The sequence below is a fragment of the Calidris pugnax genome, unplaced genomic scaffold (genome assembly GCF_001431845.1).
Source record: "Calidris pugnax isolate Ruff unplaced genomic scaffold, ASM143184v1 scaffold56, whole genome shotgun sequence".
NCBI lineage: Eukaryota > Metazoa > Chordata > Aves > Charadriiformes > Scolopacidae > Calidris > Calidris pugnax.
Genome location: NW_015090839.1, coordinates 3,866,880 through 3,891,746, shown reverse-complemented (window position 1 = coordinate 3,891,746; position 24,867 = coordinate 3,866,880). Strand labels below are relative to the sequence as shown.

Sequence of the window (24,867 nt, the reverse complement as noted above, 5' to 3'; positions counted from 1 at the left end):
TATTGTCCTTCCTCTACAGGCAGTCTAGTTTGCCTTCCTCAAGATCTGCTGTGTACACACAGCTATGTGCTAAAGTAGCTCACAACATGACACATGCAGTCTCGTTTTTAAAGGGTCTCTTGGGGAGTTTTGGTTTACATGCACCATCGTATCCTTGTGTGGGACTATTTTTGTGTAGGCTGCACGAAAGCCAGATTATGTGCACTGAGGTTTTGGTTCTTTAAGAATCAGACAGACATTGCAGCTAGGTAGGAGGTTGATTTAAATATTGATGGAGATGGTCTTAGTTAGAGACTGATGGGCAGGAATCTGAATGATGGAAAATTCCTAAATTCACTTGAGGTCTCATAGCATCAGTGCCGACTCTTTAAAAATCAGTACAGCATTTGATAAATCCAGAGAGAGATACCTCACTGCTCTCCTTATATCAATACTTCTTTGAAGACAATATGTTAGACAGATGTCAGAAAAGGGACAGGCCAAATACTTGTTAAGTATGTCCCTGATGATGGCCAAGTTGGCAAATTGATTCAAAAGAACATTTAAAGAAAGCAAAAAACTATGCATGAATTTTCTCACATCAGGCACCGATGGAATAATCCTGCAGCCCCTATAAAGTTTATGTATACGTTTATGAAGATCGCTGGTTATATTTCATTTGGGTGACATAAATTTGAAAGGATTTATGCCTCTAGATATAACAGTAGAAAAATCATTCAATAGTGTCTGGAACCTGGTGATTACATTTTTAAAGGAACATTGAGTTTGGAACTGACATTTAGATAAGAGAAGTAGAGAGAGGGGTGGAGAACAAACGTTTTCACACAGCTGAACAGGAGCAGTGATGGTTCATAAATTTATTTTTTGTCATACATTTCAGTGATAGCAGCTTTCTGTGTGTGCTTTAAATTTTCTTCCTGCAGTGCAGGAATTCCCACCTCAGTGGTGGAGATCTAGAAAGGGAAACTGTCCAGGAACACACACTGACAAGTCTGTTTTCATTTTCAGATGGATGTACAGAACAAGTAAGATAAAGACAGCAAAGCGGATTGCATTATTATGTTTTATTCTTGTTTTATGACTCAGGTAGTTTAAAAAAGCCAAACAAATTGTTTTCCTTAAGATGTGGTCCAAATTGTCAGCTTGTGTAAATTTGTGACACTGGTTGAGAAACTGGTCCTTCATTTAAACAGAAAGAATGTTTGGCTGCTGTGCAGCTTTGATTATGCCATCCAATTGCACAATCTTGATTTTCTTCAGGAAGGACTGCCCATCGCTTGCCCTTAAATGCTGCTTTAAAAATTTAAACATTTCCAGGAACTTTTTGGCTGGGCTTTTCACGGCCCTGTGCAGCTGAATACCTCACCCCTTTAAGAAGAGGATGCCAGGTAACATGGAGTGAACAAGTCCTACTTTAGATCTTCCTCTAATGCATTTTCTGAGGGTTGTTCGAATGAAGCCAAACAGTGACTTGTAGAGTTATAGGACTCAGAAGAGAGTTGCTCCTGGGCCATGCCCTTGATGAGATCTGGCCTTATGATCTCTTCTCCAGGGCTTTGTTCTCTTACTTCTAGGCAGAGGTCAGCTGGGCTCCCTTTGGTGTCTGTTCCATCATTTAACTCCTAGATGTGCCTGCGTGGAAGGGCAAGCCAAAATTTCTCTTGCATGACCAAGGCATGACACCATATGTTTTATTATGATTCTGCAGGAACCCTACAAGCACTTGGGGTGCAGATTGAGTTTTTTTGTCTGTAAGTTACATGGAATGATTGTATCAAAACAGCAGTGTTTGTAGCTGCATGGCTTTGGAGCCAGGATGCAGGTGATTGTCTCTGTCCTTGTTCTCAGGTTCTCCTCTTGGTTGTGAAGCAGATCTTTCCAGATTTTGAGTTCATGTGGCTGGTGGAAGAAGCTAAGAAGAATCTGCCCTTGGAGCTGGATTTCCTCAATGAAGGCAGAAATGCTGAGAAGGTTGCTCATATGCTCAAGGACTTTGACTTCCTGAAGGTGAGGGAACACATATTTCTGTGTATGTATGTGCATTGACAGTCTCACTTTATGTGTCTTGTGCATCTCATTCACCAACTGGAGGAACCATACAGAGAGAGAACAGAGTTCAGTCCCTCTGTGTTGTTCATCCTAGACTGCTTTGCTGATACGGACCAGAAACTGCTCTGAGACATGCTTCCTCCTTGTCTGTTTCCTACTGTAGGCACCTTATATTGGATGAGGAGTGATGGCTTGGGGCCAGCAGTCTCTGGAGCCTGCTACTCATTTTCCCAAACACTGTTTCTGAACTTGTCCAGGGACCTGTGAATTTGCCATTCTTTGCTGAGCCATCTGATGGTACCTTTTCCTGGGCTTTGTCTCAACCGAGGGCAAGAAATGGACATAAAACTGAAAAGCTAGACTGAAGGTGATGATATCAAGTAGGATTAGGGACTCTGTGTATCTCCGGAGGAAGCATGTTTGCATGAATCCTTCCTCCAGCAAAAAAAAAGCACATTCTCACTCTGGAGATGAACATACATCCTTCATACACATCCATGGCTAGTGCATTCATGTTACAGTCATACACAGACTCAACTGCACCCATATTGTGCTTTTCCCCACTGACATTCTTACCCCACCTCCCCTGCTACACACTGACTCAGGTCACTGAGGAGTGTCCCAATTACAACCACACGTATACACGTCTCATTCTTGGAAAGACATAAGCTCACGTCTTCAAACTCGCACCGTCCACAAATCTGTTGCTGACATAGAAGAGGCACAAGCCTCCACTGTGTGCACTCTGGAAATACACAGTATTGTCAAGCACACACAGTGCTGTGAGCACAGTCACTGACGTAACTGCAGCACAGTCACTGACGTAAGGCAGCAAAAAATGCAGCCTCCTTTGGACCCTCCTGCATACACACATGAAAATGAGGTTTTCACCTCCCGTTTATGCAGAAGCCCCAAGATGGAAGAGACAGATGTCTGAAATAAGGTGAGTTTTTGTTAGACTTCACAGGCTGATGCATCCATTTTTTCCTTGCTTCCTCCATGCAAGGGCTAGAGTTCCTTGTCACCTGACTCCAGGTTTGAGGCAGTCCGTCTGGAGCCCAGTGGCAGCAGTGGCCTTCCTATAGACACAGATAAACCAAAAGCCACCAGGCTACAGAAGGCCAAAGGCCAATGATTTTGCTGAGTGGGCGCTTATCAGAAGTGATGCACCTTGGAGAGCTGTATCCGTTGCAGCTGTAACTAGGATACTGTGAAGTAAATCCCCATGGAGACGGCCAATCACCTCACTGGGTTAAGGAGCTATCATGATATCAATATGTGTAACAATAACAAATGGCTTGAGATGGCTAAATAATGGATCCTCCCGTCTGACCTGCCAATTCAGAGACGTGTTCATCACCCAAAGGCAACGGAAGAATTGGGCTCCTGGATCATTAATTTTCTTAAACACGCTAGAAAGCTGAGAAGTAGATTTTGTGCTGTGAACCTGTTTGAGCTTTTAAAGCCAGAGATAAATTGTTTCCATCCACTAGCATTACAGCCAAACATCTGTGAGTAATTAAAAAAATCACTGAAGAATTTGGCTGTGAGTGAGAGGGAGGCATCTCTGAGAGCGTGGTTAGTGCTTTACAAGCCCACTGACTTGCCCCTGTAAATCTCGAGACAAGAATGAGTGTCATCTGAAATGATGTAAGGCAGCAGGGCTCAGGGGGCTAGATGGGCTGGGGAACTATTTGTTTTGGAGCTGGTTTGCTTTCTCACCAATCTGACTGCAAAGAATAGACATCCAGATAAGCTGGGAAGGCTGCAAGTAATTGAATCCCCCTTGCTTGTAAAAATCTACGCAAGGTTAACATGCAAAGTATGGCAGGAGTATTGGACGGGGGCACTGAGGGACACTGGAATTGCTCAGCAAAGGAGTCTTTGGTCTGAAGCGGTAAGGTAGAAGTGGGTGACGTTGGGAAAATGGTCTCTCTAGAACAGGAACAGTGTGAGGGACTGAGGCACTGTCAGTAGTTACACGCAGAGGATAAAGCAAATGAGGCTTGTTCAGGAGTTAGGATGAGCTGCAGTGGCCTGGCTGGTTCCCTGGCTTTGGTCGCACTAGATGGGTGTCATCTCTTACCTCTTCTTGTCCTGCCCCAGGGTGCTGGACCCTTGCACCCGGAGCCCCTGGCCGAGTCAGGCGGGTGAGGGGAGGGGGCTGCACGGCTGGGTCTGTCCTTCCGAGTTCAAAAATGTGTATTTCTGTCCGGGGGTGCAGTAATGGGAATGGGGGGAGCTCCCTTCTATCTTTGGTAAAATGTACCCGTGTGGCTTCACCCTTCTGCAAAGGCAAATCTGGACAGTTTGGGAGATTGGTCAGCACAGTGATGTGAGGAATATCTGAAGAGAACTCCAGCAAAATGTCTCTTTGACAGTAGGAACTTCAGCACGGAGAGAATTTGGCTGGAGAGGGAGGCTGGAAAAGGGGGAGCCAACCCGAGTGACGCCTGCGTCACTGCCTCCCTGGGTGACACCGGGCCTCTTACTGGTACCTCACTCAGCCTGATTTACTGCAGATTGAATGAAAAGTGCTTTGACATTTCACACTCGTTACTGTGTCATGTTGGCAATAAGATAGTTAAGGGTCTCCCAGGGTTTCTGTGACAAGCCCCTTATTTGTGACACTTGATTTTTCTCCCAGTTCAATTGCAGATGGCCTAAGTATGCAGGGTTTGTCAGCTCAAAGGCGTTTGTGTTCCAAGGGGCACTGCGGAGATACAATTTATGACGACGGCTTATGATTTTTAGAGCTGCATAAGTGGGCCCTGTGCGTAGCAAACACAACGCAGTTCCCATCTAAAGGAGCTGAGTGGATGATTCAGAAACTTGCAATAAGTACTGGTTAAACAGCCCGGCGAGAGGAGCTGCAGAGCAGATAAGAAAAATTTCAGACATCAGTGGGAGTGGGAGGTGGTCAAAATCTTGTAGAGCATGGACAGAAATGTTGCATGAGGAGAGATCGTGCTGCTATCGAATTGGCATCTTGGGGTGCATCGAGTGTGACCAGCATGTCGAGGGAGGTCATCCTGCCCCTCTACTCTGCCCTGGTGAGGCCCCATCTGGAGCACTGGGTCCAGTTCTGGGCTCCCCAGTTCCAGAAGGACAGAGAACTGCTGGAGAGGGTACAGCAGAGGGCTATAAAGATGATGAGTGGCCTGGAGCATCTCCCTTATGAGGAGAGGCTGAGGGACTTGGGTCTTTTTAGTCTAGAGAAGAGAAGGCTGAGGGGGGATCTGATCAATGCTTATAAATACTTAAAGGGTGGGTGTCAAGAGGACGGGGCCAGTCTTTTTTCAGTGGTGCCCAGGGATAGGACAAGAGGAAATGGGCACAAACTTGAGTATAAGAACTTCCATCTAAACATGAGGAGGAACTTCTTTACTTTGAGAGTGGCAGAGCCCTGGAATAGGGGCATTCAACACCTGCCTGGACAAGTTCCTGTGCAACATGCTCTGGGTGGACCTGCTTTGGCAGGGGGATTGGACTAGATGATCTCCAGAGGTCCCTTCCAACCCCATGTGATTTTATGTGTCGTTCTTGCACACATTGCTGCTGTCCTGGGGAAGAGGCAGGTAGATGGATTTACCTCCCTTGTGCTCAGGAAAAGAAACAAGTCCTCACTTCAACCTCTTCCAATTTTACTCCTTTTCTGGGTTGTGGGTTATGTATTCTCCTTGCTTTCCCAGCCTGATGTTTGACTTAACCCATCTGTTCCTGTTTCAGGTCCCTAGGATCTACTGGGAGCTCTCAACAAGACGTGTCCTTCTCATGGAATTTATGGAAGGAGGACAGGTGAACGACAGGGCCTACATGGAGAAGAATGGCATCAATGTCAATGAGGTAGTTTCTCAGTCATCTCTGAATGGGGTGTGGGGGCAATGCAAAACTGATGTTGACATCAGCTGACGATGCAAAATGGAGGCCGACAAGACAGGAGGGGGCAGAAAAGGGAGCGCCTACAAATGTGTACAGAGCCATCAGTCTGAGAGATCTCAGTTCTTATGCTCTTGGGAAAACTGTGTAACCCCTTTGGGGGAACACTCTTCTGTAGGCTACACAGCTGGAGAGATCTTCAAGGAGACAGATAGTGAAAGATGACTGTGCTCTTACATTATATATACCCGTGGTTTGTTCCAAGATGGCAGTTCCTGTTATCCTAAAGGAACAACTTCAGCTTCTGACATTTTTTGTGTCTCTTCTTTCCCTCTTCTCCTTCTATGATATAAATCATAGATCTTATATGATCACAGTTATTAGAGTGCTGGAGCCTCAGCCATGGGGCTTTCCATAATATTCTGACTTGGGTGGTTTGAGCCCACAGTGCTCAGATGCAACTCTGACTATACCTCAAGTCTTGAAATAGTCAGAAAAGGCTTGTTTTGATGCATAATCAGGAGGACTCTTGAGCAACATGTACCTACAGATTTTGAGCTGGGCCTCCTCGCAATTCTTGGACAGCAGATCCATTCTGAGATCAGGGTAGCTCCCTCATAGTGTAGCTCCCTGGGACTTTGGTTGCTTCTTTGAATTTTCTCAAACTGCTGGAGAGAGCAAAGTTTTCTGGAGAAGCCCAAGGAAAAGCATTCATTGCAATCTTCCATAGCTCTCTCCAGCCAGTCAAGGTGGAAAATTCAATGACTTCAGGCTTTCAGTGGGATATTTTGCTGCCTCTATGTGCCAAAATAAAGTAAAGATGCAGCTAATTTCAAGTTTTCTAACTTGCAGAGGCTTTTTCTTATGATAAGAGAGATTCAGGGTGAAAATTCAGCTCATTTTTTTTTGGTCTGTGCCTTTGGAAAGATTGTTTTGTGACCTCTTGGCACAGTAGGCTCCATGCAGCAATGAAGCCACGTGTTTTGCTGGTTCTGAGCTGGTCTCTAAATGATGGCTAAGATGTAATTTTAAAGAAGTTGTTAATGGACTTCTACTACTGCAAAATCTAAACCTCAGAGGCTTCTGGCAACCTGTCAGGCATGGAATGTTACTCAGTTCAGTGGCAGGACTGAGCTTCTGCAAACTCTCTCAGTGTCTGCACTGAACTGTTCTTTCTTCCTTTTCTCTCCCCACCCCCAAAATTCATGATTAACTTCTACTGATTGCCACTAAAGCAGCAGTAGAAAGGAGGGAATACCAGCCTGTCAGAATCATGATGGGGAACGAGGTGTGTTATTATGGCCGCAGTAAGATGAGGTAGGAGCAGTACACACCCCAGACTTCTCCTCTGGCAAGGTGCAGCAGATGGGGACAAATACAACCAAAGTCCATGATCATCTGTGCTGTTGATGCCCTGGGTAAAGAGTTACGTAGCCTGGTGGGGAAGCGAGCGAAAGGGAGCAGAGCAAGGAGCGTGAGGAGTGGGTGGCAACCCAGGTTTCAAAACCGTGACATGGCTTATAATATATGGCAGTTCTGGCTTTCAGGAGATGCATTAGCTTCCTATAAATCACCTCAATCTATTTATCTATCAACTCCTCTATCATCTTACTCCATTTTTTTATACTGGGCGGAGGAAGAGGAGTCCTCACTAAGCAGGATTTCTCATGTGACAATGCAGCCTTGAAAAGCAAGCTGAGCCTCTCTCCTCTAAATGGAAAGGATCCCTGAGGTGAAAGCTCCCTTCAAACCAGGTTACTGACATTTACTTAATACCATCTGTAGCAGGATTATCATTAAAGCTGCCCAAAAGCACATTAATCTCTCTGGATCCGTCCAAGCGCTGGATTGTAATGGCATTTAATCAGAGAAGGCTTTGATTTCTAAAGACAAGTGCAAACACTGAAATATCTGCCTGTGGAACAGTTACTTATTCATGTGCAAGTGTAGCTGAGGATGAGCATGCAGCTGGGATATTGACAGTGGGAGGGAAGCCTGGAGAGGGGAGTTACCAAGAAATGAGCTGGCATGAATTTTGAGGGAAGACCAAGCCATGTCAGGGTTAACAAGGGGGCCACCCTGGAAAGTGGGCTATTCCTGTTTCAAGAGACAAGAGCATTTACAGTCTTGGTTGGGAAGATGCATTTGGAAGAGGTGGGTAGAGCAGAGAAGGGAGGAGAAAAAGACTGAGGGGCTCTCAAGATGTTTGTAGCATACTGTAAGCAGAAGAGAAGGAAGGATAGCATGACTACTTAAGGCATGGACTATTAAAGAAGATTCCAAATGGCACAAATGCTCCTTTTGCACCCATTCTGATTTTACCTGATTCATTTAGAGAGACCTTGTCTGTATACAAATCTTAATATTGTCTCTGATCTGCTGCATGGGTCCTCCCTGTCCTTCCTTGTGGATGCTCTGCCTGTCTCTGCAGGCTGCTGGATGAGCAGGCTGTGGGAGCCATGAAGCTTACAGATGCACCCGTGGCATGTGCTGTATTGCCTCCAACTAACCAGCCAGCTCAAGTAGCCGAGTGGAGAGTCCCCCATGATTGCCCTGGCTTGGACTTGAGTCAGGGAAAGGAAATGACGCTATGTACTACAGCTCACTAAGAGCTTGGTCATGAGCCGTGGATGATTCAGAAGTCAGGAAAGTGTTTTGTCCAGCTAAGAAGTGAAATCAAACAGCTAAAGTACTTAAGATGAGCTACTGTGCGCAATTATTGCCATCTGTCACCCCATCCTACTGTGGCTTTTTGCTTCCTTCTGTTACTAAATGGGTTCTGCACTGGAATAGTATCTCGTAGCTCAATAAAGAGCCCAGCTACCTTCTCATGGATGACAGCTTTGCAACTTGAAATATGCTTTCAGTGTGGGATTTACCCTTCTGCCAAAAGTCAGGAGCTGCTGCCTTGTAGCTGCTAAAATTTAAGTGGGATTTCCCAGGGTAGAATCCCTTTGTCAGTGCAAGCGTGGAAACCTCTCATGTCTCAAGTATTTGTGCTTATAACACTCAAGTGTTAGATGAAATGGAGCATGGAGAAGAATGGTGTTTCTGGGGAAAATGGCTATTCTTGCTCTTTGCACCTGCTGATTTAGTCTGGGGAAAGGTTTGCTTGCAGGTTCTCCTACACTTCCTCTTGTCTAAAACTTAATAAAAATTCACAAGGCACTGATAAGCAAGAATAGTGACCTCCAGCATGTCCAGCTTCTGAACTGTACGAAGACACCAGGTAAAAGAGTTAAATTGCACTCAAACCTGTTTCTTACTGAAAGTCAGTTTCAAGCGTCAGTGTCGATCAATTGCTTAAGTCTCAGCAAGGTGCTCTACATTAAATCCAGGGAAGTACAACTCCAGTTAAAGCCAAGGGAAAATGATCCCAATTTTGGGTCTGACAGGGATGCAAGAAACAATTACATAAACAGTGACTGGTCTTCTCTATCTATGTCCTTTTGATAATCTGTAGAAACATATCAAGTTAGTCCCTCAGTTCCCTGGGCAGAAGAGTCAGAATATTTCTCCCCACTTAAATGCCATGGAAGATGGGGCACTGAGCAGGAAAATAATTTCCTCAGTCCCCAACAGAGAGTATGGGGCACTCTAGCAGTACAATCCAGGAGTCCTAAAAATTATTCCTGTGTCTTAATGACATTGTGTGTTTCCAGACATCACCTTGCTGATCGGTGCCAGATCAGTGCGTGGTGATAGTACTGCATTACAGAGCACTGTGTTTTGATCCTCACAAGTGGATCACAGAGAGCAGAGTGTGAAATCGGATCTCTTGTGTGTGACCATCCTAATCTGCTATGGACCAGAGCCATTTCAGACCAGAGCCACAGAGCAGGCTCCAAATTGTGGCTATTCTCCATCCACACCCTTTGCTAATTTGATACCAGTTTAATTGGGCAGGATTGCCCTAGCAGGATTAAGCAAACCCGTAGATGATGGCTGTAATAACAACAACGAAAGAAAGCAAAAACCCAATACGCTCTTCAATCCAATTAACCTTCGATTAAGGTTCCAAAATCAATGCTATTATTTTGGCCTGAGGAGGTAATATTGAGCCCTGAGAAATGAGCTGCACAACGACCTTTACTTTTAATGAGATCAATAGAAGTTAGTGTCGCCATCTCTTAAAATAATTGGCAAATATTACAGCCAAATTAAGGCAAGAGACTAGTATCTGCTCCTGATCTAAAGAGACAGTCACAGATGGAGGTGGGACAGAAAAGGATGATGCCCTATCAGGCAGTTTCATCTGGGACTTATCAGGGGCAGGCGGTGAGATCAGCTCTACAGGGCCATGTCACAGGAGTTTTTCCTTTGACTTTCTTCTTCATGCCAGTTGGAGGCGTGGAGCCAGGACCACTCCAGCTTGCTCACAAGGCCAGGAAAGTATCAGTGACTTTCCCTGAATAACCCAGGCTGGTTTGTTACATTGCACCTACCTGTGAACATGATGTATGTGCCATCTTTTTACTGTAGGAGCACTCACAGGCTCAAATTTGCACGCGTTCTTTCCTTTCTGAGAGTTTTCTTGCTAACTATTGAGTATTTGTGCTTGTAAGGATACTAATTTGTGATGGACTTTCCAGTGTTTTGTTATCGTCAGGTCACTCTGGCAGCCAGGTGTGCTGATGTGTTAAGAGGAGAGCTGCATAGAGGGGCTGGTGTGTGCCCAGGAGTTCGCTGCTATGGGGCTGTATGCAAGAGAGTATAATTATGGGTTCATCAAAAGTAGCTCCTAGTGGATGATGCGAGGGTAACAGGTTGTATCATCTTCCAAAACTGATGGCAGCAACAGTTTGCAGCTGTGTATGTATACAGGAAAAAATAAATCACTGCTGCTACCTATGCTACAGCTTGGGATCCTCTGAACTAGATGACAGAAATGCAGTAGGTGCACTTGGTAAAATACTTGGTACACTGTTATGAGTTGGTTAACTAAAAAACTTGGGGATTAGTCAGGAAATTGCAAAGTAGGTAAGAAACTGATAGAAGCAATAGTGGAGAGAAATTACCGTAGTGGAGTTTCGTGAGTTTTGCTTTACAAACTGATCTTACTTAATAAATTCAGTGACGACCTTGACAGAAACAGAACTGTGTGAAGGAGGTTGTTGATGATACCGAGTTGGGAGGTTCTGTCATTGTAGAGGAGGACCAGAGCAGCAATAGCACTTGGTGGCCTTGAGGACTGAAGTGATAGAAAGGGATAAAAATGAGCAATACCAAGTGAAAAGCCATGCACTTAAAAACTAATAAGAAGAGTTTCTTAAATATGCTGGGAGTTTATCAGAGGGAAGTGACATATTAGAATTAACTTTAGGATATCAGTCAATTGCAGGGTAAGTGTGTGTTTCCAGTGCAGTGCGACTGTGTAAAAGGCGGGTTGACTCTTAGGACACATCAAATAAAGGAGCATCCTGTAGAAATGGGGCCATATTTATGCTGCATTTATGCTGATAATTATCTTACTGGTGAACACATGGGAGCAGGAAATACTGAAGAGGGAAGGAACTAGTTAAACTCTAGGATTATGTTAACTAATAAAATTATTTAAACTGGACATCATTGTACTTAGTCTGGGATTTAGAGGAAAGGTTCTGACCATCTAAAGAGTGAATGTTTGCAATAGCCTACAAGTCAAGCTTTCTACTTATTTCCAGTGAACTTCATCAGTTTATAGAGAGACTAAGTGATACTGTGCAGTAACAATCCTTAATGTCTGCACTGCATTATTTTCTTCTGCATTGACTTGCAACACGCAGGATAGTTTGTGACATGTAGCATCCTTGCCATGTTGAGTACATAAAATGAACTGCACGTGCTTGGTTTGGTGAAGAGTTACTCCAAGTCTGGCTCTTCTACATGTATCTGTCACTCCGCTGTTTTTGACCAGGCTGCTGGCTCTCTATTTCATTGTCTCTAATCTGCTTATTCCTCAGCTACGTTTTTTTCCAAAATGAAAACATTGGGCTGAAAATGTGCAGTTTGCCTGACACAGTGTCATGGTCGTGTCGTGGAATGTGGCAATGGCAGGTAGCTATTTGCATCGACTGGTGAGGCCACAGGCTCACTTGGTGACTACAGTCTTCATGTTCTGCTGCAGCTCAGATGCACAAATTGAACTGCTTTTGGGCATTAATGCACCTTCTGGCAATAGGCAAGATATGCGTCTGACCAGAGCCAGAGTCGGGGGTCATCGTGACATAACAAGCTGAGCTCTACCTGCTGACTAGCATAGGGTTTTTTTCTTATGTGTTGTGCCTAAATGATGCCATTCTTGATTACACCCCCTTCTGCCTAGTTGCATTTGTTGTAGCACATCCAGTGCTACGAGTGCTTCTGTTCCCTTGCTATTCAAACCTTCTAACGTTGGTAGACTGCCCTTCCTCTGCCATTCCTTAGCCAACTTCAGAATCTTCAGCTCTTTTAATCTTTTTCCCAAGTAAATTCCTCCTGCGTCCTGCTCATTTATTTTCTTTCTCTGAACACACTCTGTGTAGTCTGCATCTCTCTTTTAATGAGGTGTCTGGAAGTGAATGCAGGATTCCAAGGGTGATTATTATTTTTTTACAATGTGCAGTAGAACAATACTGGGCGACCCTGGTAATGATAAGGACCTTGTTTTGTTGGATGATAAACAGGGAGAGGAATGATGACCTCTCCATGTCATAACAAAATGCCTGTGTGTTTACTTTGGTCTTTGCTGCTGTAAATCACTGCAACTTTTTGACTAATTTGGGATGTACCTTCACCCTGAGCAGCCTAAATACATGCTGAATTCCTCCTTTCTCCTGAGTGGAGGTTTTCACATGTTTGTTTTCTCATTTCACCTAACTGCATTCTTCCAAAGTGAATTCTGTGTATGTTATTTATCCAATGGCCTTCTCAATAAGGATGGAATAAAGGCCCATAGTGATGGGGCACAGTACCACAGAATTAATACATATAAAAGTTTAATGTCTTTTTCCTAAATTTTTTGTCTAGAAACGTGAACTACTTTTGCTGGAATTATAATGATAGGTCGCTATTCACATATTACTTTTTAAGCCCTAGAAATATAACCTTTCTTTTTTGTTTAGAATTCAACAGTATTGGTGCTTTCTATCTTAATTTAATTTTTATCCTATTTTAGAGGTATGTCAACAGCCAAAAATATGTGAAAATACTTTAGTGTGCAGCATGGCTCCATCTCTTACACTGGGTCATTTTTTTTCCCCAAAAGTAAAGACTGTTTATATGCTTATGTCATAAATCCCTGTAACATATCTTCTGCATGCTATCTAAATGATACAGAATTCCTTTCTCTTTCTTAAAGAAGCCGTAAAATCTAGTTTCAATGAATTAACTAATGCAGATACTCAAGGTTGCATGCTGGGGAAGACATAAATATAAGTACAGCAGGAAAGGGAGAGAGGATGGGGATCTTGCAGTGAAGATTGTCTTGTACTTATGACCCAGCCTGTGGGTCTGAACAGGGCTGTGACCCCTCTGTCTTCATGGTAAGATGGGAAAATGAATCCTGAGCTTCTTGACTCAGGATGGGAGACCTTCCATGCACATGGAGCCTATGGCCATACCATAAGGTGCTGTTATGAGGGTGGCATGGATAACTTGGTAAGAGGTGTTTTTGTAGGATGCTAGGGATATTTGAGGTTGGAAGTGACCTTTGATAGGTCGCCTATCAAACCTCATGCTAAGGCAGGGTCAGCTATGAGGCCACACCAGCTTGCTCAAGGTGTTACCCAGTCAGGTCTTTAAAACCTTCAAGGATGAAGTTCACACAACCTCTCTGGGCAACTTGTTCCACTGCTTGACTTTCCCAACCTATGCCATTACTGCAGCACAGAAGGAGAATCTGCTGTCTTTGGAATAGCCCATACTCCAGTTGTCCACATTAATAGCTTTCCAGGCTTTAGCCATGACCAACCAACTGGTTTTCAGAACTGCCATCCCTTGTCTGGACTTGTGCTTAATGGGTATGAGGCATCATGTTGTGCTCCAGATTGCCACTAAGATCCTCATCTTCAGTAATTCTGTGGTCTTCCAGGTCCCTGGAGGGCAAACAGCTGAGGCAGAGAGGGCAAAATGTATTTTGCACAGGTGTTGTGGTTGATGCTATGATCAGTTATAATGTCAAAGTCTATTCCTCTTGGTGTCCAGGTCCCTGGGAGGCTGTGGGAATGAGTGACTGGCTTAAAACAGACTATCTGTCACATCCTTGAACTGTCAACAAGTGCTACTCAGCTCTTCTAGGAGGTCACAGCACCTGGTACTTTGGTCCTATCCAATTTTAGAGCAATCTGGGAGGCCTGTAAGGGTGACTTCGTTGCTCCAGTGATCTCTACTGGTGATTCAGAAGAGAAACATCATTTTCCTTAGTCAGTACTTAAAGTAACACCAGCGTGGCACTAGGGGAGCTGCACTACAGGAGACGGCATAGCTGTGCTGTGCCACCTGGGTGGGTGATTCTGCATGAGGGCAGCATTCTCCATGATTCAGCAGTGGCTCCAGGTCCCACAGGAGGAACAGAGGGTTGTCCCACCTGGTCCTGCAGCTGTTCCTGTTGGTGTGCTGCAGGAAGGATTCCCATTCTTTCTCCTCATTTGTAGCTACTTGGGCGCTATTCATAACAAATGTCCTTCTCAGAGGTGGGTATAGCAAGCCCTTCCCTGGCTGTCCCGTTTTCTGCAGGACAAGCTGTCGTTAGCATCCCCATTACCTCTTCTGCCACCTCTGCTTATGGGGACAGCTGCCTGTTTCCTGCTTACACTGTGTCTGGGGACATGCTTGGAATCATTTCTAACGATTGTCTTTTAATTGCTTGTTCAGCACTCCGCTGTGGAGCACCGTGCTGTGCTCTGATGGCAGGGAGGGACAGCAGTGGGATGCGCTGTGTTAGTGCATGGCGAGGGACTGATTCTGGGCCCTGGGGATGTTTGCTTGCTCCTAGGAGGTTTTTAACTTTAATAACATCTCTTGGTGATAAGGAGCAGTGGCATGGGGGGACACAGAAGTGACAGGATGATTTAAACAGCCTTTCTGTGCTGCTTCATCTTCACCGACATTGCAAATCAGATTAGTGTGGGTCTGAGGAAAGTAAGGGGGAAAGTTGGGGACAGTGTGATGGAGTCAGGGGAGAGGGAACCTGTCTTCATTCTGGTAAGCTGATGGACAGGCTGAGTCTCCTCCTACCCCTTCTCTGCTGGTCCTGCTGCCATCCGTGGATGGAAACACCTGATTCTTCCTCCAAGAGGTCTCTCACCCACCCCAGCAGCTCTTTCCATGCCTTTCCTGTGAATGCCTGTCTGCCCTTGTCTGCCATCTCACTTTACTCCTAATTACCAGAAAACCCATTTGTACCCACAGGTACTTTCTCTTTTTTATGCCAGGCAGGTGTCCTTAAATAACCCCTGATCCCATGAACACCTTCGTGGTGCCCCCTGCATGGATCCTTCCCTAAATTCCCTGGGTCATCCCGTGGTAAATGCCTGCAGTGACCCTCTGCATTTCATATAATGGTTTAGGTTAAAGATCATCTAGTTCCAACCCCCCTGCCGTGGGCAGGGACACCCCCCACTAGACCAGGTTGCTCAAAGCCCCATCCAGCCTGGCCTTGAACACCTCCAGGGATGGGGCATCACAGCTTCCTGGGCAACCTGTTCCAGTGCCTCAGCACCCTCAGAGTGAAAAATTTCTTCCTAATATCTAATCTAAATCACAGAATCACAGAATCTTAGTGGTTGGAAGGGACCTCCGAGATCATTGAGTCCAACCACAAAAAAAACCAAACCAAACGAAACCAAAAAAACAAAACAAAAAAACACACAACCACGCAACCACCACAAAAACAGCAAACCCAAAACCACCACCCACCAACTAAACCCCACACCCACAACCCCACATACTATACCCCACCACAAACCTATAATCTTGGGCACTAGAGCATGCCCTTTTCTATCTACCTTTTTCCAGTATGAAGCCATTATCCCTCGCCCTATCACTACATGCCCTTATAAAAAGTCCCTCCCCAGCTTTCTTGTAGGCCCGCTTTAGGTACTGGAAAGCTGCTGTATTTGTCAGTGTGAGGAGCTGCCAAAGCTCTGTGTAGGGACATCAGCATGTACCAGACCCTTGCTCCCTGCAGTGTTGGCACACGGGCACTGCCTCCCCTCCCCAGCAGGCACCCTGCTCTGGGTGGCAGTGTGTGGACATCTTCTGTCTCCTCACAGATCTCTCGCAACCTGGGGAAGCTCTACAGCGAAATGATCTTTGTGAACGGCTTTGTGCACTGTGACCCGCACCCAGGCAACGTCCTAGTGAAGAAGTGCCCAGCCTCTGGCAAGGCCCACATTATCCTCCTGGACCACGGACTCTACCAGGTATGTAGCTATGGGGGGCTTCCAGGGCCTTGTGAGGCCCATATGAATAAGTTTTTCCTTTTACTCCTGTATATCCTACTCCTGAAATTCCTACAAGGATATTTCCTGGCTCTGAAAAGTGGGATAGGGCACTGCTAGGGGTTCAAGTCTTTCCCCCCCACACCAGTTCCCTGTCCTCTGTGGACTCCTGGGGGCCATGTCTCTTTCCCCAGGTGCTGAGCGACTCATTCCGCATGGACTACTGCCGCCTTTGGCAGGCCCTCATCAAGGCCGATATGAAGAGAGTGCAGAAGTACAGCCGGAGGCTTGGGGCGGGGGATCTGTACCCTCTCTTTGCCTGCATGCTCACCGCCAGGTCCTGGGAGTCCGTCAACAGGGGCATTGACCGGTTGCCAGTCTCGGCCAGCGAGGTAGGTCCCACGTGCCCTTCCTCATCATGTGCCCTCCTTCTCCTCGAGTACCTACCCCTAGGAGAGGGTTCTTCACTGTGAGGGTGGTGGAGCACTGGAACAGGTTGCCCAGGGAGGTGGTTGAGGCCCCTTCCCTGGAGATATTCAAGGAGAGGCTTGACGAGGCCCTGGGCAACCTGGTCTAGTTGGGGGTGTCCCTGCTGACTGCGGGGGGGTCGGGCTAGATGACCTTTGGAGGTCCCTTCCGGCCTGGGCAATTCTATGATTCTATGATTTGTTGTAGCTGCTTGCACCACCGATACCACAGCGATGCTGGGCGACCCCTGGCAGCTCTCTAGCAAATTCTGCATTGACAGCTGAGCTAGAAAAAGCCAGGACTCCTTCTGCAGTGTGTTTCATAGTGGCTGAACTTAATTTCCCAGTTTCACCTGTCACAGGCTGCTTAAATTTTGTATAATATTTTAATGGCTAAGTGTTCACCAGTTCTGACTGGGAAACATTTGTAGATCAGCCTTTTCTTAAAAAATGTGTTGAATGCAGCTGTGCAGGGAGCCATCAAGGAGGATAGGTTAAGGTAGAGGAGACATAAAGGCTTAGTGGGAAGACATGAGAAGGATAATGCATTATCACTATTCATGTAAATGACTATCAGCACTGATACAAACTCCTAAAAACCCTTGGAAATTACCTCCCAATCAGAAACCCTATTAACTTGGAGTCAAGGTTGCTTAACTGCGGATCCTGTCAACTCAATCACTACAAATCTAGGAAATTGCCACTTACATTCTCCACCCTTTCCTATCCACACATGCTGGGATCTTTCTCACGCCTCCTTGCGCTCCTGACATGCAGGCGCTGCCTTAAGAGCAGGGGCAGCCCCCGACGACTGTGCTGCTGTTGGAGATGAGCATGTAGTGATATATTCAGCCAGTGGACTAGCCTCTGTGGGTAGAAACACGTTGTATCCTATGGTTTGTAGTGGAGAGGATGACATTTATTTAAGCAGCGTTATAATCTTGTCCTGCAATATTCTCTCCTGGAAATTCCTTCGGGTTGATGTTTCATTTTGATGGATGTGGCAGAATTTGCTGCACTGGCTTGCCATTACCCATCGCAATGAGTCAGTCAGATACCTTGAGTAATGGACACCCCACCCCACCCCCCCTGTAATTTGTTTGCTTCCTATCTGAGTTAATTTTCTGGATATCAGAAATAATATAGTGACTGTCTAGCAGATCTGTGCTTGATCTGGTGAGTTCTGGAGCTGGTAGCTCCAGAAAAAAAATGAAGAGGCACCAAAGCGAATCAACGCAGAGCTGGCTCCAATACTACGAGGCCAGTGTTGAATCTGAGCTAATAAGTAATGTTTATGCTAAACTGGCTTGTGAAGGTTATGCCAGAGGTGTAACTGCGGCCGCACGGTGCCTTGTGTGAGCTAATGAACTTTGTCACTGAGTTGAATTGCGTGTATGGAGCCAGCTCTGCTGTCTTTGTCTACATGACACAATTAATGCTGAAACTGGATAATCCCGCAGCAGATAATGGGGAGCTGAGCAGATTTGCTGTGGCATTAGGAAATGAGCTGCTGCTTGCCCTTATTTTAGAGGTGAATTTGAAAGATTGTATCAGCAGCAAGAGCCAAGCCCTGGGTAGGCAGGTACCATCAGCACAGAGCTCCAGAGAGCTCGCTTGAGGATGTATGGACATGAGAGTAGCCTGTGAGACAAGGAAGCAGCCCTTCTGAAACAAAGTGGTGCTGTGTCCAGCCTGGGGCACTGCATCTCAAGAAAGGTTTGGTGAAACTGGGGCGAGTCCAGTAGGAAGCTACAAGAACTACTGGTCAAGCAGATGCAACCCATGAGGCAAGTCTGAGCAAGTTAGGGCCAGAAAAAGTCCAGAAAAGTGCAGGTTGAGAAGAGCTGTAGTTGTGATTTTCAAATCTGTTAAAGACTGCTGCAAACAGGGCAACAAGTAATGGGTTTAAGTTTAGCTAAGGAGTTTGGGGTTAAACATGAGAAAAGCCAGATCTAATAAATGCTGGTGCAGATGGTCTGGGAAGGTTTTGAGTCCCACCACTGGAGAGTTTTAGGAGCAGACCAGGCAAATGTGTGAAGGTCGCCATAGGTGTAGTTGTCCCTGCCTTAAGCCAAGGCTCAGGGTGGCTGCTGGCCTCATCTCATCTCGTTTTATGATGGTGCTGTGCTGCATCCTGCAGCAGCCTTGGCGACTGCAGCCAAGGGGTTTTTCTCAGGTGCTGTGGCAGGTCCTCATTTCTTCCTCTGCGCACAGGCTTCACCCTTGACAGAAAATGACAGCTCTGATGACAGATCATGTGGTTGTTTTGTGATGTGGACAAGCAGCTGGAGCTAAAAATAAAAAGAAAAGAAATAGAAAAGAAAACCTATGTGTGGAAAATAAAGTGGGCTGTGCAGTGATGCTGGCTAGGATAAGGGATAAGGGGATAATAAGGGAGGAATTTACTGCCAACAAATAGTGGAACAAACCATTAAACATTTAGGAGAGCTAAGCATCTTCTTGCTGAAGCTTTGTGCATTTGGTCAGTGATGGAGGCAGAGGGACACAAAGATTTATTTGTCAGCAGCAAAGCAACTGTGGTGGTGTGAGCTGTACATATCTCTGACCCCCACAACCTGCACGCTTGATTTGTGCAGGTCTGTTCCTTTATAATAAGTCTGAAGTTCACAGAGTGAGCGTGAGATCCCATATGGTGAAATAGAGGCTGGCTGTCCCTCATTCCAGAGGAGAGAGGGTTTTAGAACTGTCCTTTCCGCAAAGGAGCCTCCCTCCTGTCAGACATCATTTACTGCCCTCTGCATGTGTCCCACTGGATTCTGGAGATTTCAGATGTTTCGGGGACTTCTATTTGGATTTGCTGATTTATGTCATGACCGCTGTAGGAAGAGGTAGGGACATGGTATGCGTATGGGATCAGCTCCACACCACGCTCTGCTACATTTACTGGGATGGTGGGGGAACTCTCACCAGATCTAAAAAGAGTGGAGGCTGGCTGGCTTGCATGAGATGGTGGCTCACGTTTGGAGGGAAGCCCATTTTAAGAGGCTCAGGCTGTAGCCCGTCAGTTATTGCTGGGATCTGACTGTGGGCAGCATATTTGTTGGAAGCTGGGGAACCAAGGAACAAGAAGGATCACCCTCTGCCTGCCTTGATCTTACACTCTGCCCTTAAGTGTCTGCTACTGGCTGCTGCCAGACAGAATATGCATCTAGATAGACCCTTAATCTGACAGATGGCAGTTTTTGATCTTTTGGGTTAGTTTGATGCTTAACTGCATAATGTTTTCTCGCCTCTGCTGAGTTGTGTTGAGGACAGAGGACTAAACTAGGCCTTGGAAACAGCTTTATCAGTATAGCGTAAAGCCATCAGTCACATGGGACAGCAAGACAAGGAGAAGCCTGGCTGTCCTTGCAGGATGCTTCCACCTTCCTGAGCAGTGCTGTGCTACCTGCAGCTCTGCCAGCTTTGGAGCTGGGTGAGTCTCAGAAGGATGCAAGGGCAACAGTGAGACCCAGCTGCTGTGGGCTGCTTGGGGCCAGGAACTGAGATAACAGCAAGTGCCCTGTTCTCCTGAGAGGCTGTTAATCCTGCCAGTGAGGGGACAGGGCCTTATCTCAGTGGGGGGCAGGTGGGATATGGCAGGAGTGATCTGTGACTGTGCTACGAGTGCTTGGGACAGCCAAGTGTCTGCAGGAAAGCAGGACAAAAAGCTCTTTAGCTTCTGGCCTAGAGTCATGGTCTAGAAAAACTCCATTTCCTCCTGCCAAATCTCAGCTGCATCTGGACCTGGATTTTTCATGCACTCTCAGCTTCTCTCTTCTTTCTCCCTGACATGACCCGGCTGGCCGCAGGATGTGGAGATCAGGTCCAACGCTGCTGCTTACCTACCCCAGATCACCCAGCTCCTCAACAACGTCCCCCGCCAGATGCTGCTGCTGCTGAAGACCAATGACTTACTAAGGGGGATTGAGTCTGCCCTGCACACGCGGGCCAGTGCCAGCTCCTTCCTCAACATGTCTCGCTGCTGCATCAGAGCCGTTTCCACGTGAGTCTCTTCTCTAGGGACCAGAGGTCAGACATGGAGCAGCAGGGGCTGGCTGTCCCTGGGGGCCAGGACCTGGTGGGGGGGAAATGTGGCATCAGCAGGCCAGCCAAAGCCCAGTCCTGGAGTAGTGAACAAGGTGAGCAGGAAAGACCCTGAGATGGTGGTCAGGTCCAATCAAAAGTCTATATCATAATGCAATATAATGCAGCATAATGCAACATGGACAGGGCCAGTCTAAGGTCAAATGAGAAGGTCAATCTGTAGATCAGGTCCAGTGATGTAGATCAGGTCTGTGGTGACAAGACAAGGCTGAGGTCACGCCAAGAGGTCAGTATGTGAGTTGAGGTCCCGATCAAGGGGCTTCATAGCAGGGCATGAGCTGGGGACCATTACTCCACCAGTCTACCTCAGGCAGGGACTGAAGGTGCAGGCCTGAGATTAACTGGAGCTCCTGGGCCTATGAGCAGAAGACTGGGGGAGGTCCCAGACTACTCAAGGTCATTAAGGGTAATTAGAGCCCCCCAGGCAGGGCCCTGACAAGGTCTAACTTGACCTACTGACCTCTTACTCTTAGCTGTGGACCTGTCTTCCTCATTAGCACATCTGCTGGTCCTACCCCTGCTCAGTTACACATCTCAGCCTCTGACTATGCTGTTCACATGCCCATCAGCCAGCTTCAGGTCTGTCACCCTGAGGCTGGGGATGGGGAAGGAGTTGGAGGCCTTAGGGTAAGGGATTAGGGTTTGGCCCCTGCAGAGGAGGAGAAGGGGCTTCCTGCCCATTGCAGGCATCAGCACTGGGAAGTACTTGTGGGTAAAGAAGACCTGCAAGTTCACTGCTGCCAGTTCCTGCAGCCTGATTGAGGGACTAGGGCTGACTGTGATCAGGCTGATGTTTAAAAGCCAGGAACAGGAGTCGTGCAAGTGATTTCTATCTGTGAGTCTTATGAGTCAATGCACTTCAGCCTCCATGCAGAAGAAAAAACAGTTATAATCTCTGGCTGATGAGGGAGCTATGAAGCCCAGTTAACCTCTGCTTCTAAAGAAAGGTGAATTACTTTTACTGGAATCAGTGTATCAGGATTGCTTGACTCTTATGAGTGTGCTACCAGGAAAGGCTATAGGGGTGTGCACCTACCCCTGTTAGCTGAAGTGAAGCTGCGCATAGAAGCAGAGGATGCCATGGCCCAGGGTCACTATGCACAGTGAGGAGAGAACCAGGCTCACAAGGGAGCAGGCTGTCTTGTCTGCCAGATTCATTCCCAGCTCCTCAGGAACATTACTTGGAGAAAATCCCTACTCCTGGGGGTCCCCACTGCTGGTGATTCTTCAGATGTGGGATGTTCCCCTTCTCTGGGGAGGGTTGGTCGTACTGAAGATGCAGGACAGGCCTCCTTACCGCCAGGCTGCATCCTGCTGGATCTAATGCAGCTGTTTCTCTCCCTCCAGGTACCAGAGGAGCAAGAGTCACTCACTTTACAGGAGGGCCCAGATCTCATTCACAGAAGCCCTGAGCCTGTGGCAGATCAACTTATATGAACTCTTCCTGTGGCTGAAGGGGTCCCGGCTGGGGAACTGGGTCATTGCTCTCCTGAGCCGGATGCACCATTCCCCATACTGACATGAACTGGTGGGAAAGGCCCGGGTGCTCCCTCCCTCCCTTCTGCTCTCCACGGCACATTTGCCTTCCTGACTGTTTCCGTCTATTCTGTGGGCTATTTTTGGGTCTTGTTCCATGTTACATGCTGCGCTGTCCTTGCCTGTTACAGCATTAGCTTTTTCTGTGGCATTGAGAGGTGGAGTCGGTACCGGAGCTCTGCCGTTTCGTGGTTTAGGAAAAGGAGGTGTGGGATACCAGTTGTCAGGAAGGACAGGGTACTTTCTTTCCCAATCTGAGCAGCGGAAATTCCACTCGGATTCCAGTGGGACTGCACTGGAAGCAAAAGACTCTTTGGCTCATTCTTAAACAATCTCACAGAATTTAAAAGAATCCCAACCGTGTCTAGAATGCCCCAAAACATTTCTCAGACCTTCAGAGAGAGGTGGTAAGTTCCTTTAAAATCCAGTAGGGTTTATATTAGTTTTTGCAATCTCCGTAGTCTCCTGCAGAGAGTTTCTCAGAGGAGTGAGACCTTCTGGAGAGCTGGCCCTAGGGCTTCTTCTCCCAGAACCAGGGAAAGGGGCCCCAATGGTAAGAGTGTTGGACTGGGAGTCCAGCTTTCTGAGGTTCGTCTTCAGTCCTGTCAGCAAGTGCCTCTGTGTTTTTGGACTTTTCCTGGCCTGTTTCCTTGCAGGTGAAATGGGGGAAGGGGACAGTGGTCTTGCCTCTTTTCTGAAATCCAGGGAAGGTGGGAGGAATGACAACTCAGGGCTCTGAAACTGCTGGTAATGTATGTGTACTGTACAGCACTGCCACACAGCAAAATAAATGTGTTGCATCAAAGAACTTTGGGGGAGGGATGCCTGGCTGTGTACTCAAGGTGATGGTTTTGCCTCTAAACTCATTCCTGTTTCCATTTCTCCACTGAGTGAGTGATTCCAGGCGGTGCCGGTAACTCATTGCAGGCCAAATGAAATAGCCTCTTGTTTTTTCACCTCCCCAAGAAGTTTCTACCAGGAAGTCTCAACCAGAGGCCTCCCTTATGTGAGACGTATTTGGGATCCTGGGAGATGTCTCTGCTGCTTGTGAAGATTCCTGTAGCCAGGAGGGGTGGATTGAGGTGCCTGCTCAGATCCTTTCACCTTTCTCATAAACTGTCTCTGTGAAAGGGGACACAAAGGACAGGATGGGACTGTCCCTCAGCTGCCAGCAAGCTTGCTAAGCTGAGGGTCATTACTCAGGCACCAGGCTGTGCCTGAGACCCAGGTGCAAGCAGACCATGCACCCTCCCAGTTTGCATGCAGTTTCCCAGCTTGCACGGGTGCGAGACTCCACCTTGCAGTGAGTCCATTTCCGTGGGAAGGGAAGCAGGGGATGGAGTGTGGGTGAACACGTGTGCCAGTCCCTGAGGAACCAATTCTCTTGCTGTCTGTGTGGGAGAGGGAAGACATATAATCCAGAAAAGGTACCTGACTGCAGGTGTGCTTGGGCATGGTAAGTTAGTGACTACAGACATGTGGCTTATGATGGCGATTGTGTATGTGCACAAGAGTGTAGGTACAGCTGGCTGGATCAGGACTGTCAAGAAGTGGTGTGTGATTGGCAGAGTTGTGGACGAGGAATTACTGAACTTGGGTTTTTGGTCCCCTGTTCAGTCAGTGGCCTGACCCCGAGGTTAGCTCTCCGAGACCTTCCTACCATGGGGGAAGCAGCAGGAGTGATGTGCTCTCGCATCTTTGCTAAGAGCAAAAAAAAAGAAGCCCCAGTAAGACTCAGTGTTGTCATGAAGCTTGTCCCCAAGCTGTGCAATGACAGGTCAGAGATTCCCCTCACTTCCAAGTTGTGTGATGACGTCAGGGAATGGAGTGGTAGTAATTGCAGTGACGAGACTCCTGAGTTGACACAGAGTCATAGGGGCCCTGGAGTATTGGTCCTGCAGCCCGTACATGAGTAATCTCTGCTCATGTGAGCAGCCTGCCTGAATCAGTGCCTTCCTTAGGCACTTACAGCTTGTAGGCTGGACAGTGTGGGTGGACCCTGTCTTGTTCATCTCACAAGCAGAGCCCTGCTCAAAAAATTGCCCTGGTGCATCCAGTAAAGTCCAGGAGACCCTCTGGCAATGGTCACTGACTGCAAATCCTCATCTTGTAGCTGCCCCTGCAATGCCTTTGCCTGTCCACGCCTGGATGTACCGACCAGAGTCTGGGTCTCACTAACCATCTGCACGTGAAAGCTCACCCCACAGTGAGAGCCTGGTCATGTCCCTCATTTCCAGAGGATCCCATGTTGCAGAGAGCCTCCCCGCCGCTGGCGTTTGCGTTGACTGCCAAGCCCCCCGCCCACTCTCGGCCATGTGTGTTCTTTCACCCCCCCAAAAAATCCCACCACACAACTGCTAGTCCTGCTGCCTGAGGGAGGTTCTGGCTCTAAAAGTGTTGGGGACCCAGCAGCCCCTCAGACTGTAGTT

General features: G+C 47.1%; 1 protein-coding gene across 6 annotated transcripts in view; it reads left to right on the top strand.

The window, feature by feature from the left end:
- ADCK1 (aarF domain containing kinase 1) overlaps positions 1 to 23,246 on the top strand; it is an 82,584-nt gene extending 59,338 nt beyond the window's left edge. For 5 of the 6 annotated variants that reach the window (XM_014941764.1, XM_014941762.1, XM_014941763.1 and 2 more), the window contains exons 6-11: positions 1,849 to 2,007; positions 5,779 to 5,895; positions 16,161 to 16,310; positions 16,523 to 16,720; positions 20,608 to 20,801; positions 22,250 to 23,245. In XM_014941764.1, the coding sequence (XP_014797250.1) occupies positions 1,849 to 2,007; positions 5,779 to 5,895; positions 16,161 to 16,310; positions 16,523 to 16,720; positions 20,608 to 20,801; positions 22,250 to 22,421 (990 nt within the window). In that variant the 3' untranslated portion in view covers positions 22,422 to 23,245. Of the gene's footprint in view, positions 1 to 1,848; positions 2,008 to 5,778; positions 5,896 to 16,160; positions 16,311 to 16,522; positions 16,721 to 20,607; positions 20,802 to 22,249 lie in introns of all 6 variants that reach the window. The other variant, XM_014941766.1, reaches the window with a different exon arrangement.
- Positions 23,247 to 24,867: the final 1,621 nt, after the last annotated feature.